General features: G+C 45.0%; 1 protein-coding gene across 2 annotated transcripts in view; it reads right to left on the bottom strand.

The window, feature by feature from the left end:
* LOC119653079 (neurotrimin) overlaps window positions 1–18,299 on the bottom strand; it is a 190,732-nt gene that overhangs the window by 93,386 nt on the left and 79,047 nt on the right. For both annotated transcript variants that reach the window (XM_038057568.1, XM_038057567.1), the window contains 2 exons: window positions 9,160–9,257; window positions 8,042–8,249 (listed from right to left, as the gene is read on the bottom strand). In XM_038057568.1, coding sequence (XP_037913496.1) covers window positions 8,042–8,249; window positions 9,160–9,257 — 306 coding nt within the window. The remainder of the gene's footprint in view (window positions 1–8,041; window positions 8,250–9,159; window positions 9,258–18,299) is intronic.

Genomic DNA, 18,299 nt, shown 5'->3' with positions numbered 1-18,299 from the left:
AGGATGCTGGGAGTCCTGAGTCCGCAGCTACTTGATGACGTGCCTCCCTGTCTTGTAGTTCACTGACTCCCCTTTTTTGGGTTAAACACTCAAGTTTTCCAAAAAAATTGCCAGATGGTCTCATCCAAGGCAGTTTGGTCACGTTGTTACCAATCACAATGGTATCATTAACAAAAAGGAGAAAAGTAGATGGACTTTGAGCAGCTCATGGATTATTCCGATTAGATCTATGTGGAGACAACGGATGTAGGGGCACAGAGCATTGGAAGAGTTACCGGGAATACTAAATCCAGTTCTTACAATGCCTTCCAATTCTCGGGTCCCCATACATCTGAGAAATAATGGCAAACCATGTAAAACTTTGGCACATCAGTCCCCTCAAAAACAGGTAACAGAGATAACACCTATTGTGAGACCAGTGATTGGCTATGCTGCTTTCTCCAAGCTCTTGATGCCCAAATACCTGGACAACAGCCAATAGCAATGATTGTGTCGTCTCAGTTGAAAAGATGTTTAGGTTTACCTAAGTCTTCACCGCATCACGTGGCTCATACTCTGGCGAGCGAACTCCCATAAGCTCAGAAAGGTGCTATAAGCCTCTAAGGAGCTGATAAGACTCAAAAAATCTCCTCCCTCTTCTTATAGTTTGGTCATACAAAATCTAATGGCTAACAATGATCTATCGGTAACTTATAAGAATTAATTTAAGAATTTAATTCTAAAAAGCGTGCACTCTTCTGGAGAAGTAAGATAGGAGACATCCCATTATCTGGGAAATAATTGATGCAATGCGAATTTCAACTTCGAGGAGACCAAAATACTGTGGTGCCTAATCAGCAGAAATACCATGGTTTCATCCTTTGCAGCTGAGGATGTACTATGGGTAGTGCAAAATAAAATTAAGAAAGACTAGCAAGATGAATACCAGGCAGCGTTGATATTAAAAGGCAAACATTTCGTGGCAATCTTTTCGGAACTGCCCATTAAAATACCAGCTTTCATCTCAACAAATAGTGTAGCAATTGTAAGAACTTTCAATAGACTTTACTCAAATCAAGTCCGCAGCAAACCTTTCCTTTGGAAGATTGACAAAATCCACAGGTGGCTGAGGTGGCAGGGAGGAAGATCGGGCGACAACCCTGTCGGCTGAACCAAAACCAAGTGGCCGAGGAGAACATCCACGTGGTGGCATCGGGAAACGCTGTATCGCATTGGCTTGCCGGCCGTCATGCAGTAGGAGAATGCTACAAGGCGGCGATCAGACGGGGACTCATCTGAAGTGGCTTCGGCCACGAAACCTTACCAGGGGTATACTGGTACCATGGGAACCGGGGTAGCCCCTGGACTCATATACTTCGGGAGAATTCCTGTTGTATATAAGTACAGTTCGGTTGTTTGCGGTTGGCCCCCTAGTGGGAGCTTCATGGGGGCTGTTGGTGATGCTCAAGCGAGAGGAGACCTTCGGGCCTCGGCGTGGTGTTCCGTTTCAACACGGGTGCCGCACTCCTTAGTTCGGTAGAGATTTAGGTAAGTCTTGCATCCACCAGTATGAATATTAAGCCATGTACTTGCATAGACTGGTACCGTTGTTGCTTGTCACAGCAGGGCTCTGATTGTGGTCCCAAAATCAATCCGTGTCTGAAGAGGACCGTAGGATTAAGTTTCACGATAGGTGCCTACGTAAAACACCATGGGCTTCACACTACCAAAAGTTATTTTTTAAATGAAGGAAACCAACTTCAGATTGAGGAAGCGATCATATACGTGGGTTATCTAACCTACAAAGAGTCTGGCAACACAGTGCCCAAAACCTGAGTGATAGCAGGCACGCATAGGCCGAAGGCCTGATCAACCCCATGTACGATCATCATGGGTCGGACCAGAGACCTTAGCTTTCTCTGTTAGCCTGCCGGGACGTGGTGGGATAACTAAAATCAACAACACTTACAGCATAATTGCATTTCCAGATTTTAGACAACCAACGTCAACGGCGTCATAAGGACTACTCAAATCAACGACAGGGAATTTCGGTGCCGTTAACAACAACGTCTTCCGCATTTGGAAGTGTAGCACCAGATACCTCGGCGTAGCCTCAAGCCCAACAGCAACATCCTTTTTTTCTTTGTTGTCATAGTCTCGTCAGATGCCGGATTTTACCTAATACTAGTACTAAGTGCCAAGCATTTAGGCTCGGATGATCCTACCTACATAAATTATAAAAGGACGGTGGTGGTGGCCGGTGGTAGGTTGATGGGAGAATCTGTGGAGAACTCCCAGCAGCATTGAGCGCGTATGCAGAATGGTATATTTTTGCATGGTTTGAACCAAAATGTGTGAGAGTCCCAGGAAATCAAGGGAAGCCGTGAGGGTTTAGGGTAAAATTCCGACAGCTGACAATATTATGGGAACTACAACGACCAACTCCAGACGCCAAATTTCCTTTATTTCCCGGACCAGTGGCTCATAGTTCACCTTCTCCTCCACGTATTTCCGTTTAATGTTGCTATTATGGGGGATGGCAGCATAAATAAAATACGCGGAGCGTATACAGCACACTTAGCAAGTAAGCGATATAATTATTTTCAGATCAATGCGATACAGATATAGGACATTGATTAACCAGGTATGCGGGATGCTTTCGAAAGCCTTGGCTTAATCGATGTAACAACTAAATAAGTTTCTTTGGTCTCCAGTTGCTTGTCCTTCAAATACCGAGTCGATAATGAGCTGCTCTTTGCAACCCCTTGACTCAACTCGCCAGTCCTTCTGCCCCTCAGATAGAATGTTGTTGGTCTCGAGGTACAGAGGGTTGGTAAGCAAGTGATTGGTCTTGTGTACGCGGGGTCTGCAGTGTGTCTTTTTAGGGATAAGGTAGGTAATCCCCGCAGTGAGGAACGGTGCAAAATTCCTCCTGTGGACTTATGACCTGGTTTATGCTGTGAGCCAACCGCTCATGTATACTGGTGGACTTTATGTACCAAAAGTTCTGCATCCTATCTAGACCCCAATCCCCCTCCCCGCCTCCATTTCTTCGAGCTGTTTATGACTCGTCAAACTTCCTCTTGGGTAACATCCGCAAATTTCATGCCAGGCAGAGTGACAAGGCGGGTGGCCGAAAGTCCACCCCAATAAGCTTTCGCCTCTATCACCGAAAACTGTACGTTCTGGTCCTAGATTCCAGATGCGTATCCATGATGGATTTCCTCGAGTAAAAAAAAAGACGGACAGATGGACAGACAGTAAACCGATTTTAATAAGGTTTTGTTTTACACAAAACCTTAAAAAGGAAGAAAGTTGGGCAGACTGTGGCCTCTGGCGCTCCGTTGGTTTTCCTCATCCAGCTGTCAGCATTCGGGTTCTAATGGTTCCGTTCCAGGAATGAGTTCCACTTCGGTCGTGATTAAATTTTTACCTTTTTCGATCATTGAATGGCTCGAAATATTTTTGGTTTTCTCCAAATAAATTCGATTATTTTCCAAATGTCGTTTGATAGCAGCGCAGCAAGCGCCTCTGGAATAACCGCATCCCTCGTAGCCGCAGTAGTGGTTCGGGTGCCACCAGTTTGGCGACGTAACCCAGAGGCCTGGTTCCATGAATTAGAGGCGTAGTTCGTGCTCGCGGCATCACCGCTGACGCCACGCCATTCAATCACGCGCTCATTGGCATGTACGATTGGACTCGTCACCGACGTTCTGGAAGAGAGTTCCTACTCGAAATTTAAGGACACCCTCATCACACGACTGTCGGTAAGTAAGTCAGAAAAGCTGAATCACTTATTGACGGAGCTCAACTTAGCCGATTGCTCCCCGAGCGAACTGCTTCGAGAGATTAAGCAAGGTCGGGGTTGAGCTTCTGAAGTGGCCGCTGTCGTTGTAGCGACTTCCGGTAAGCAGCCAGGACATCTTGGTCAGTGCGGACTCCGGATCTTTAGAGGTGTTAATAAACAATGCTGACAAAATCCGCGAGGTGCATCCGTCCTGAGGTGAGCGAAGTGTCGTGGAAAGCCACGGGCCAAATTGCTGAGCTTCTGCAGACGACTGTAATCCTTCCGGCTACGTCGGAGTTTTGCGTTCGAGAGGTAGATCCCGAACTCATTCGTAGTCCTCTATCTGAAATGGGCGATCAGGTAGTTGCGCGTCAGGGACCTCAATAAGTGCTGAAATTTGCTGGTATCATCGTATCTTTGCCGACAAGCCCGTTCACGTTCACATCTATAAAAAACTGAGCTCGTTTGAGCTCCATTGACCACTACCCAGAACACAGCTCCACGGCGCCTAACAATATATGATCTCTTGATCAAGCGCCATTACCTCAACTTCGCTTAGGTCTTTAAGAAAACTTGCCACCTGCTCTACTGGCAGTCTTTGAACCATTTTTAAAGAAGAAGAAGCCGACCATCGCATTCGTGGGCTTTTTAAAAAATACAGCAACATAACTACCGAAAGTAGTCTCTCGCAGCCAGCTAAGCATGATGTCCAGCATCACATCTGCATCACTAGCTCCCTTATTTTCACAAAGGTGCGTTCATTACCACCTAAGAAGCTCGTTGTTGCTAAGAAAGAATTCAACACACTTTTAAAGCAGGATATTTGCAGATCATCAAATATCAAAGGCGAATGGATACTGTGTGACGATTACATACGCCCAATTCCTCAGACCATTTCTGACCGCTATCCCATACCAATCGCTATAACTCCAGAATATATTCGCAAGCGGCAATATGCACACCTATCGGAATCTTCGAGTTCACACGGATACCTTTCGGTCTGTGCAATGCGGTGCAAACTTTCGAGAAGTTCATCCACTCTTTCATGCGAATCTGTAACCTTTGTTTCGGGCACTTGGATGATGTTTTGGTCGCCTCTTCTTCAAAGTCTGAGCATTTGGAGTATCTCGAATTCATTTGTCAACGCCTCCTTCAAGCTGGTCTTCTACTTAACGCTGAAAAATTCAAATTTCTTCAACAGCAGATAAGTTTTTAGGCCACACGATTTCCCTTGAGGAAATCCAACCGGAAAACGGTCACGGATCGGCGAAGGTTTTTGGGCATGTTGAATTTCTATCATCGTTTCTTGCCCAAGGCCGCACAACATCAAGCGATCCCTAACGTCTACTTGTCGAGACCCAAAACCAAAGACTCGCGCGTGATTGTGTGGTGTACAAAGGCCACCTAGCCATTTCAGCTAACGAAACGAGAGCTGACGGATGCTATACTCCTGGCAATCCCTCGTCGCAGTAGGTGCTGCCCTTCAGGTGAACCAAATCTGGCAGCCGTTAAGCTTCTTTTCCAAGAAATTGAATTCAGTGAACTATAAGCCGTTCATAACTTTGTCGCTTTGGGCTTGACAACATGCGAAAATAGGGGCATCCTCAAATATAATCCGGGCCGAACATAACTTTTTCTGTTCCCCTGCGTTATCCAGATTGTGGAGTAGTTCAATTTCGGGCGTGGAGTTAAGGTTTATTGAAAGCCATAACATTACATGATATGGAGGTGAAACGAGAAACAGAGGTCAAATATTTGGGAATCACGCTAGACCAAAAATTACTCTGGAAGACACATGTCGGAGACACTTGTCGAAAAGCCACGAGGGCTCTGATGACTTGCAGATCCATAGCAGGAAAAAAATTGGGTTGCAGCCCGAAGATACTAATTTGGATATATACTGCAATAGTAAGACCAATGATTACCTATGGAGCGGTAATTTGGGCAGAAAGAACTCAACTCAGCACACAAACCAGGAAATTACATGAGCTCCAAAGGCTGCTTGCGTGTGTATCAGTGGGCAATGAGGACATGCCCAACGGCATCCCTGGAGGTCCTTCTGGGATTAACCCCTCTCCATCTGCACATACAGATGCAGGCAAGGAGATCAATATTCAGGATGGCCGGTAGCATGAGTGAGGCGGAGAGCTGCCTAAATCGAAGGAAGATTGATATCCTTTCTAGGCGGTATCCCGAATTACTGATACCGAAGGACAACATGACAACGAAGTTTCACTTCGATAAGAAGTTTGAAACACGTTGGAGTAACAAGGCAAACTGGGAGAGCGTGGCTGCGACATACGGCTTAAACGAGCAACTGATTACTTGGTACACTGACGGATCCCTCACAGCAGAGGGAGCGGGTGCCGGTATCATTGGTCCAAGGAAACTGTACTTTGAGCCAATGGGCAGGTACACTAGCATATTCCAGGCGGAAATATACGCCATAGACAAATAAGCCTCCTTTAATCTGTAAAGGAACTACAGGGAGCAGAACATAGCTATTCTCACCGATAGTCAAGCAGCGATCAAGGCACTTAAGTCCAACCAGGTGAAATCTAAACTGGTATGGGAATGCCTTGAGAGACTGAATACACTCGGCTCGTCCAACAAGGTCTGGATACTTTGGGTTCCAGGCTATGCTGGCTTGGAAGGCAACGAGGCAGCGGATGAACTAGCCAAGAAGGGGGCAGGCATGCCTTTACATGGGCCAGAACCCTTCTGTGGAATCGGAAACGGTTTGATGGCTATGAATCTAAGAAATGAAGAGAACCGGTTGAGGGAACTATATTGGGCGGGCCTACCAGGGAGCAGTCTAGGGTGCTTATTGGGGGATACGAACCCATGCGTACAAAGGATTGCTTGAACCTCACCAAAAAGAACCTCCGAATCATAGTGGGAATTCTCACTGGTCATTGTCGGCTGAACTATCACCTAGGGAAGCTAGGGGTATCTACGGGCACTGCCTGCAGGTTTTGTGAGGAGGAAGACTAAACTTCTATGCACGTCCTGGGACAGTGTCCGGCACTTGTGCAAAGTAGGTCGATACATCTGGGAGAAGACTTAATACCAGATGCAAAGCTGAAACATCTGGAAGTGGGGAACATACTAAAGTTCCTAACGGTTACAAGCCTGCTTGAGATACTATGATCAATAGGTACACTATAACCAGTAAAAGGGGCACAATAGTTCTTCAAGGACGCGGTGCGACTTTCCCTTAACAGAATAATAATAATAATAAACGTTTATTGTTGGTTTTAGTTCTCTTTTTCAAGACGCAGATCGAATTTTATGTGGGTGCATATCCGTTCTCAAAATGTTGGAGTGAAGTCGTAACTCTGTCTTCGGTGTTGACAAAAGTTAACTCAGGATGGGCTTCCGGAAAATCCCATGTTTCTTTCTGGGGGTTAAATCTATTTTTGGGTGAATGATAGCTCCGGGCAAAGTTAGATGTGGAACCTTCGTATAAAATTATAAATCTAAGTAACTAAAATATTTTGTGTAAGGTCGCCCACTGGAGATGAGAGCAAGCGGCTACCGAAATATTGTATATGCGAAATTTTAATAGAAATCTTTTACTTAAGATTGGAAAATCTTCCATCTATTTATATAACTAGGAGGTCACCATTGGATCACAGTGGAATACGGTGCAATAGTCATGAAAAAATAAACGTTGGACTGCTCGAAAAGATTGTTTAGAAGAGCTCCTTACCCCCACCTGAAGTGCCCGAAGGAAGATATAAAAAGGATCCATCTAGAGTGTTTGGATTAGAAGTTTCGTCCAAGTGTGATTTCGTACCCGGAAGCATTTTATGCATACATTAGACATTCTGGGCTGTTACGTTCTATAATCATAGATACTTTGCCTACTTTCAATAAAATCTCACTCGGGATCGATTTGAAAGGTCGGCATAAATTCAAATCAATTGACTAACAAGATACGACAGTTTTTCTCCCATAAAGAGCCCACTTGTAGAGATCCTTATATATTATTGACACATTTCCTTTAGGACATCAGATTGATTTAATTTTCATGAATCACAAAAAAGGTTCTGCAAAAAAAAGGACGAGAAGACCGAGGTGAGGAGTCAAAATAATATGACAGACATATTAGGGTCCAAGGCTATATATCAAAACTTGTGTGAAATTTTGCTTGATTTCTGCCATGCCAGGATATAGGTGGAAGTCCTGTATATATTCCTGAAATACTCCTCCGATTTCCTCGGTTAGACATTGCTAAATTCACTTCACACGTATACACACATGAATACTTACCGACAACTTGCAAATACACCACTTGACTTTTCATTGGGTCCGTATTTATTTGACACATGTAGTATCCCTTGTCAGATTCTTTAACATCCTTGATTTTCAATATCCAGGCACGTTTCTCGGCGTGAGTAATACTCATTCGATGATTTTTCGTGATTACGTGATTCTGGATCGTTAGTATTGTTTGTGTGTCCACCCGGAGCCACGCAATCTGAAATACAAAATGCGAGAATCATGGATTTTGTGGTTGAAGAATTTGAAGCTGTCTGGAAAGGAAACGAGTGAAAGGAAAATTGGGAAATTGTTGATGAAAGAAGGCAAAGTTAGGGAAGACAGGTTACAGTCATTTTGCAATTCCTGACTGATTTGTTGCGAAAGAATGTAACTCAGTGATGCCCTCATTTTCCTCAGGTTTTCGTGCCCTTTGTTGGCAGTTTCCTTTCTGTGACCTTTGTGAGAATGTGCTTCGTGTTTGGCGTGAGTTCACTTTGATCTAGTTTCCAGCAGGTTCTTTTGTTTCCGATTTCCACATAGAAATTCAATTATGTGAAATGAAAAACGATGTCCTGGATGCAGCCCACGTTGGGCGCCAATTGCTTAAACATGAAGACGTGTCTAAAAACGGACTTAAAACGCAAATAAACGACTGGACTAACAAAAACCGGAATAGAACTAACATTTCTCAAGAAAAATCCTTCACAGCTTTATCCTTACATTGTGCTCCCAGCGCCCATTAGCACTCAACGACCCAAGAAAGAGTAAAATATTAGTCGAAGTTATTGCTGAGCTTCGGTAGCCCCGAGCGAGGCATTCCTTCCACTATCTCCATCCAGCACCGCTGCCAGCGGCATTCTCAGTACAGTTTATCCCATTTGAATTGCTGTAGGTCATGAAATAACAAATTTTCTACCCCATTTCCAGAAGGGGTTATTAGTAGGCGGTAGAACTCAATGCGTTATACATGACTTGGAATTTTGATGAAAGCAAACACATGCACGCTCCCTCACGCTGGTATGGCGACTCGACGGAAACCATCCCTGCCTCCTTATTTTGCTTTCAGGAAAAAGGACTTGGTCCGAGGTGTCTGGGGGTGAAGGGGGATCAAATGAAATTTCGCTTACCTTGTATGTTTGTAGATTGTCGACTACGCATTGTAGAATTGCCTCACGTCCGACAGGAGCTGTAACATTTTGTAAGGGTTCACCGAATTTCGGTAGATCTGTGAAATATATAAAAAATTGGAATTATTTGGTGAATTAATATGGCGTCAAGTTTTTGTGGTTGGTACGAGTGTGTGTGGGGTTTGGGGTGTGTTTAAAAAGTGATTTGAATAAATAGGTAACGTGGCTAGATTAAGGGTGGATTTAATAGGAGTAGTTAGCTGGCGAGCTTAATTGAGAACTTGTAATGGAAATTAATTGAATAAGCTAGTTAATATCTGTAGGGGTCAAACAGTGCACTGCAGGATAGATTGACGCGGAACATTGCTCCCCGAGGCCAACCTATCTCTCTCTGAGGATGAGCTGTCTCTCCTCTGGGTTGGTGCGTGGCTTTTCAGGGGCCAAGCCTGTCGTCTACCAAGACCGTTAGTAAGTGATGATAGCCACGTTCTGTACGAGGTGACCCTACTATTAATTAAACGCTACGGATCTAGACTAGGGAGTCGAAAAACACCTTCCCCAATCTAGGGTGTTATGCGAACCGTGCCCATTGGATAGTTTGCAGTCGGGGGTAACTGACTGTATTCGAACGGATCGTCACTGATAAGTGGTCGCCTCAGTGCGTAAGTTAGACCTTACCGTGCTACAGGGGGCTATGGCATGGCGTACATCCTAACCCCCATACTCGTAGTAATCAAATGAGTACAAACAAAAAAGAAAAGAAAACGAAAACCAACAAAGCGGGGCCCCGTACCACACACCAGACTGGTTAATCAGGCGTAGGCACATCCCCGAATTATTGAAATCCAGGTGATTATATCCAAGAAGGAAGAAGTTGGGACGTCAAGCAGTGGATCCAAGGTTAAAATTGGTATACTACGTGGACAACAACCAACAAACGCCACTGCTCAAAGAACAGGGACTAGCAAAGGCACGTCTGAGAAAAATATATCAGACGTCAGGAAGGAGACAGATCTCAGAGGCACAGGTGAGAAATGGTACCTGCGCTACCTGAAGGAAGGACTGAAGTGAGAAGAGGCCGTTAAGAAAGCTCAGGATAGACCTAAGCTATCTTTACCGGAGCCGAGAAAGCGAGGAGCAGCGGAGATTATCCTGCTTGATGGGAATGCTCCCAAGAAATCGAAACCTGAATCCAAGGGGGAAGAAAATCTGGCCGGTCGGGGGTGAAGGCAGGACTCGGGAACCCCACCATTAGGTATGGTAGAGCGGTCAAAGGTATTCGACTGGCCATAGTGCCAAAAATGTTTGCTGAGCAAATACTCACTCGTGAGGAGCAGTAAACCATCGAAGACCTTGTCGTCAGGCAGATGTGCAAGTGCTGGACTGCGAAACTTGTATTCACCGGGATATGCTTTCGACCAGGTCATACACGCAAGACACTGCAGAGTGGCTTAGGACCATAGTTCCTAAATTACCAGGTTGGGAAGGAACAGAACTGTCAAAATGTGTTGGGGATGATATACCAGGAGCACACATGGTGACAGTTTTTCTCCAAAAGCCGCGGCTATAGAGATGGAAGATCTCACGGCCCTCCTAATCGTTCAGAATGAGGATGTCCGTACGCGATTATGGGGTAGATAACCGATTCCTGGAGGCAATCAAACGTCGTAATTGCCATATCAACTATCGATTTGGCAACATATCGTGCAGGTGCACTGAGAAAAGCCGAGGAAAGACACCTCGGTGGGGCCACCGGGTAAAAAGCATACCGAGGTCCTTGAAGAGGTCTCGAAAGCCATAGAGTTGGAAAGGACTGGATCAACCAAGGAAGTAGACCTGCTGTCCAGTGAAAAGCAGAAGCTGGACAACTAGACCTAGGACTTCTAGGGCTTAGGGTGGACAGCGACGTGCAGAAAGCAGCATGTCGGCAGTGGAGAAGAGCTCCATACAATAACGGAGCCAATGCACCACACTAAGATAGCCCAGATAAACCTTCACCATGCGAAAGCTGCATCTGCGGTAATTGCAAGGGCAAGTTCCAAGGAGAACATTGGAATGGTGTTGGCTCAGGAGCTCTAGGTGTACCGGGACCAGATTCGCGGTCTGCAAGCAGAAGGCATGCAGATTATTTGGAACTCTTCTTGTGAAAAAGCAAGAGCTTGCATAATTGATAAACGTAATTTCAAGTATATATGTCTTTCAGAGTTGGTGATGGAGACCTTGTGGCTTTCCAAGTCTCACTGGGATCCAGGAGGAGCACACGAGAGGGAGTCGTGGCATCGGGCTACTTCCCAAGAGACGAAATCCGGGCTCTACTGGCAAGTCGCTAAACTGGTGAAGTACTGTGGGAAGAGGGCCTTACCACTTCTCCTCGGCTGCCACGTCAACGCTCATCATGAAGTCTGCGGAAGCAGCGACACCAATTGAAGAGGTGAGTACCTTCTTGAATTTATTCTTAGCAACAAGATAGAAATATGTAACTTAGGGAAAACTCCAACATTTGTGACCAATACTAGACTGGAGGTACTAGACATAACTCTAGGAGATACTCTCATGAACGCAATAAAAAGAACAATAAGGAATTCCAGGAGAACGGATCGGGAATCCTTCGCAACGCACTTGAGCAACACCATGGCTCACTTTCGAGGGGGTGGTGACATCAGGAGCGAACTGAAACTAGAAACAGTGGTGAAAAACCTCCACTCAGTTGTCATTGTTGCTTATGAGGCCCGCTGTCTCGGTAGTTAAATCATCAAGGATGTACCATGGTGGAACAGGAACCTAGCCAGAGTGAGAACAGAGGAATGAAAACTCTTCAACCGGGCAAAACAAACCGGAGACTAGCAGTGGTACACAAATACACTGACTGCGTATAACAAAGTGATCAGGAAAGCAAAACGGAACAGCTTCGGGAAATTCTGTGAGCGGATCGAACAGATCACAGAAGCAACCAGGCTTTACAAGGTTGTAGCCAAAGACGGGGCAACATCCTGTCTGTTTGAAGAAGGAAGACGGGCCATTTACCGAGAATGAGGAGGACAGGGTACATCTGATAGAACTCATTTCCCGGGGTCCTACCCCACGGTTGCAGACGACAACATCCTGCCTGACACCCCAATAACGAACAAAAGAAGAAAAAAGGAGAGCTGGAAACTAGCAAAATAGGTATGCTCAGAAGCAAGGCAGTGGGTATGCTCAGAAGATGGTCAGTGGGAACTTTAAGACCACTGAAATCACCCGGAGTAGATGGCATTTTCCGAGCACTAATCCAGAGAGACCTAGGAATTATCTTAGAGTTTCTTTTAGGAGTGGTAAGGGGGAGTATAGCACTGGGATATATACCAAGGGCATGAAGACGCGCAAAAGTGGTCTTTATTCCGAAAGCGGATAAACAGAATCCTTGTGGTCCTCCTGGTGCAGGAAGGTGGGACTGCGGATCAACCTAGCCAAAACAACCATAGTATCATTCACTAGGAGACGTAAGCTTGATCACCTGACAGCCATAAACAGAAACAGAAGTCAAATACTTGGGAATTACGCTAGACCAAAAATTACTCTGGAAGACACATGTTGGAAACACTTGTCGGAAAGCCACGAGGGTTCTGATGACTTGGGTTATAGCGGGAAAAAATGGGGTTGCAGCCCGAAGATACTGCTCTGGATATATACTTCAATAGTAAGACCAATGATTAGCTATGAAACAGTGATTTGAACGGAAAGAACCGAACTCAGTACACAAGCCAGGGAATTACAAAAAAGACTGGCTTGCGAGTGTATCAGTGAGGCAATGAGAACATGCCCAACGGCATCCCTGGAGGTCCTTCTGGAATTAACCCCTCTCCATCTGTACATACAGATGCAGGCAAAGAGGGCAATATTCAAGGTGGCTGGGAGTATGAGTGAGGCGAAGACTTAAACCGAAGGAAGATTGATATTCCTTCTAAGCGGTATCCCGAATTACTGATACCAAGGGATAACATGATAACGAGGTTTCGTTTTGATAAGAAGTTTGAAATACGTTGGAGTAACAAGGCGAACTGGGTGAGCGTGGCTGAGACGTACGGCTTAAACCAGCAACTGGTACATTGACGGATTCCTCACAGCAGATGGAGCGGGAGCCGGTATCATTGGTCCAAGGAGCCAATGGGCAGGTACAATAGCATATTCCAGGCGGAAATATACGCCATAGATAAATGTGCCTCCTTTACTCTCCAATCTCCAGGGGACAGAACATTGCTATTCTCACCGACAGCCAAGAAGCGATGAAGGCACTTAGGTCCAACCAGGTGAACTCTAAACTGGTATGGGAATGCCTTGAGAGACTGAATACGCTCGGCTCGTCCAACAAGGTCTGTATACTCTGGGTTCCAGGCCATGTTGGGTTAGAAGGCAACAAGGCAGCAGACGAACTACCCAGGAAGGGAGGAGGGATGCTTTTAGACGGGCTAGAACCCTTCTGTTGAATCGGAAATGGTTTCATGGCGATGACATTAAGAAATGAAGAGGTTGAAGGAACGATACTGGGCGGGCGTACCAAGAATGGAGCAGTCCAGGGTGGTTATTGGGGAATACGAACCCATACGCACAAAGGATTGCTTAAACCTCACCAAAAAGAACCCCCGAATCATAATGGGAATTCTCACTGGTCACTGTCGGCTAAACTATCACCTAGAAAAGTTAGGGATATCTATGGACACTGCCTGCATGTTTTGTGCGGAGTGTGATGAAACCTCTATAGACGTCCTGGGACAGTATCCGAAGACATCTGGGAGAACACTTGATACCAGATGTAAAGTTGGAAGATCTGGAGGTAGGGAATATTCTGAAGTTCTTAACGGTTATAAACTTGCGTGAGATACTATGATTAATAGGTACTCTACAACCAGCTAAAGGGGCACAATAGTTCTTTAAGGACGTGGTGCGACTTTCCCTTAATATATGTAATTCATGGGCGAGTCATTTAAAGATAGATGTATCTCTAAAATAATTGAACAAGCTTTCCTCTGAAACTTGTAAGATAACATAAATTCAGAAAATTTACTGAATTCATCGGGTCAAAGGGGAAATATGAGCTCCCCGTGCGCCATTTGGTGTTGAATTTAATTTCTGTATCTGTGGCCATTAAATTATCAACTCAATTTTCCGATAGAAACAAGATGTTTTTACAGTTTGATGAGCAATTTTAAGGAAAAACAAATTAAGTAAAATATCTCAATTTTCCAGGCAAATTCATACCCGCTCAAGTGTGCAAACAAATTCGGGAAAGTGGGAGTATTTGTTGAACAACTCTCAAATCCAGTTAATATACCTCAAAAAGTATTTTGTTGTGTATCTTCCTTCGTTTATTCAAAGATATTTCAGGAAAATTGTTTTTTGTTTTTATTTTTCATTTCAAAATTTTTCTATGTTGTAGAAATCTAAAACATCCTTCGAGCACTTTGATCCTTCGTGTGGCATTGTCCAAATATCCACGTGTCCTCTCAAATGTGTGGGTCCTCACCGGATTCTGAAAAATATACAAACAACGGAATTCGCGCGAGCCTACCGAAAACATAACATCACGCGAGCTAGACTGGAAATTCAGAAATAAAAACCGCGCGTATGGAGCCATAAACTCTAGATCCGAAGCCCCCAAGATCGAAAAGGAGAGTCTACTCCCATCAATGTTAACCTTGCCTCTTATGTATGGTGAGGTGCGGCCCTGGAAGTTCCCACCTTGCTTCGGCATCCTCAGGCTATTCTAGACACCGTATAGACGCAGGTTTATATTTTTTTTTAAGATTTTTCGGTTAGGTAGTTTCTGAGAATGGATCCGTTAAAGAAACCATTATTTTCGACCGGTCTCAATCCCCAGCTTTCCAACAAATGTCAAAACAGCAACCGACATCGAAAAGTGCAAAAAGGAAACCTTTCATTTGATAACCAACATGACTAGGGTCAGTGGAAAAAAAATTTACATCCCCCTTTTGCATGTATGAGGATCCCCCCCCCTCCCTTAATCTCTACGTCGAAAAATGTCACTCACTTCATGTCTGAGCGTTCACAGTTCCAACCTTTTCATCAAATTCCGTGTCAATCGGTATAGCCGTTTCTGGTAAAAGTGCGTGTGACAGAGAGCCAGAGAGACCTGTAAGGGGTTGTCAGATCTCCTATCAGGCGCGACCCCAAGTGGTGGATAGGGGCATACTTATTGATGTGTAAAGATGTGCTCATGTACTTTTCTCTTCTGAATGTGCTTGTGTTTGCTTATTTCTGGTGCGTGGACCAATTGACGAATTGAGTAAAATTATGGTGCAGGGGCACGAAAGCCTCCCAGCCATCGATATATTTTGACCCCAGTGCCTCAGTGGTGGATAACTTGGCCACCGTGGCATCTAATGCTACATGTGTTTTAGATTTCGAGAAAGATGTGTTCAGACGAAGCACAACTCTGCCAGGAGCACCAATTGCAAAGGCAACGAATGATAGACTTAAAGGAGACAACTTGCGAAAAAGGCGATTTCAAGACCCATCGGATCTGATCTAAAGAAGAGAAGCTCGTCAAGTTTGCCAGCTCCCCCAATACCAAAGATGGCAAGACAAAAAGCTCATGGAAGCTTAGCAATCGAAAAAGTAAAGTAGTCTGTAAAAGGAGCAATCTGGCTAAGACTCACCGAGAACAGAGCCCTGACCCAGAAGAACTACCTTTAATGTTGCTTGGGGTTGAAATAGCTGAGCTGTCTGAATTCATCAAGGAAAGACAAAACGTGAACCAAGCCATTAAGAACATGTTGAGAGCCATCAGGGTGCTTTACAATAGGTCGCAAGGAGAAGAGAGAAAACCTAAGGAAAAGCTGAACATCCCTGCCCCAGCAGTGACACAGGCGACCCAAGTGACACCAACAAAAGAAAACTATCGTATGGTATGCGCAAATAGTGAGAAATCTGACCCTGACCTAAAAACCTAGCCAGAATTGTCAAAAAAATCTCGAGGACCCAGAAAGCGGACCTCATGTTTGAGCTGAAAAAATCTAGCATGGGAAAAACTGACGGCCCAGTATAAACTCACTTGGGGAGAATATCGCGGTTTGTTCCCAGAAACATGGAGTGTAAGGATCTTGGTGAGGTAACATCCCAAGAAGACATCTGCACTGCGTTGAAGCAAAAATTCAGGTTGGAGGAATTCAGGGATGAATCTATCTTGAGCTTATGAAAAGCTTAAGGCGGTACTCAAACCGCCACAATGCGACTGCCAGTGAAGGCAGCGCAGAAGTTGTTGGCCGTGGGGAAGGTTTGGATAGAATGAGTTATTTGTCGACTAAGAGAACAGATCTCTAAGGACGTGCTTCATGTTTGGACCCTTCGCGAAAGCATGTGCTAGCGGCATCGATCGGTCCGATCGATGTCGAAGGTATGGGGAGACAGGACATATTGCCAAGGCGTTCAATAGTGACCCAAATGCATTTACAGCGAAGGAAACCAGCCACGGGATAACTGATATATCGCCTAAAGTGGCAAATGCCCGAAATTTTGAAAGGCGATAAATGCAGTGAAAAAATTTTGTTGATACAAAAAAGACCTCAATCATTGCAGAGTCGCACACGATTTGCCACTAACGAATCCGCGATGGGGATTGCTGCCATTACTGAACTGTACAGAAACATTGACGGTGGTGACCCATACACCACAGATTCGACTGGTGGAACGGCGACATGAGCGTGCGGTCGTCAACCCATACAATATAGCATGGGTCAAGCGGCTAGTGGCTTTGTATGAGCAAAAGTAAGCGGTATATTCATATATAACTGCTACACCCCACCGAGCCTCACACTCCCTGGGTTTGAAGACCTGTTAGACGATCTTGCTCACAATGGTAGGCAACGAGGTCCGAAGATGATAATCGGTGACTTTAATGCGCGGGCCAACAAGTGGGACAGCAGAAAGGCGGATGAAAGGGGGCGGTGCTTATTAGAAGCATTCGTCCAGTTGACTGTAGTTCTAGCCAACGGAGGTGATGTAAACACTTATCGAAAAGGGGAACTGGTTCAATTGTAGATCTGGCTTTTGTCAGCCTTGCACTGCCACGTGATATGTCTTGGCAAGTTAGCGAGGACTTCATGTACATCGACCACCAAAAACTAAGAACGGAGCCACAGACCAGGAGACCCGAACCCTGGAAGCTGAAATCCAAAAGAGCACCAGGAAGGTCTGCAAAAGCGATGGATGAACAAACGTTCATGGAGTTGTGGTTAGGCCTGCCTTGCAAAGCAGCCACCTCCACGGATAGAGCTCTCTATACCACGCAAAGCAGCAAATCATGTGACGTGTCCATGCCTGGGAGATGCTAATTTCTCCTAGAAGGCCTAACTATTGGTGGACTAAGGAACTTGCCAGCTTCCGATCATTTTGCCAACGAACCAGACGAACGGCTTAGAGAGCAACAGGTAGAATCGATCAAGGACCATAAGACCATGCCTATAGGGAAGGGTGCAAGAACCTCATGCTCGCCGGGGTAGAATATTGAATGAAATACAAGTTGGTTATTTGAAGTTAAAATTACCGGTGTAGAAGACTACCCTATTTTGGGGATTGAAAAGCCGGCTGTTTCGGGATTTAAGGGATAAGGAGAGTTGAAGGACAAATGAGTTTGAAAAAGATTCTCATCAACGTTCTGGATCTGCAAGACTTGGGTGATGATCGGATCGACGAATTGGTTGGGAATATATTTCGAACGGGTCTCTGTTCTCGTAGATATTAGACCCCTGGTCGCGGATTTCCTCTTCTCCCAGACACAGCCTTTCTGTTTGGAAGAGAAGTTATAAGACTGCATGGTCAAGCCAAATCTAAAAAAGGAACGAACGAAACAGTTTAATTTTCTGGACCTTTGAGTAACTGAATTTGAGAATAGGTTGCATGAATTTGCAGATACTGTTTGCGTAGTTTAATACTTCTGATATATGGGGTACGTGGAAAAGCCACGTGTTTGGTGTCACCCTTAGGTAGATAACCTCATTCACCGTCGAAATAGGAGCAATATGGATATTGATGTAAAGGACGGTAGTGTACCACTTCAATTTGCCATCATCTATCTTTTACTGTCAAACATAATTGTCTCTCATTCCTGAAGGTTAAAAAGTAATTTTAGGTGGGGAGCGAACTCA

This window comes from Hermetia illucens, chromosome 3, assembly GCF_905115235.1.
Source record: "Hermetia illucens chromosome 3, iHerIll2.2.curated.20191125, whole genome shotgun sequence".
Classification (NCBI taxonomy): Eukaryota; Metazoa; Arthropoda; class Insecta; order Diptera; family Stratiomyidae; genus Hermetia; species Hermetia illucens.
Note: the sequence above shows the minus strand (reverse complement) of the source record. Positions and strands in the feature narration are given on the sequence as shown.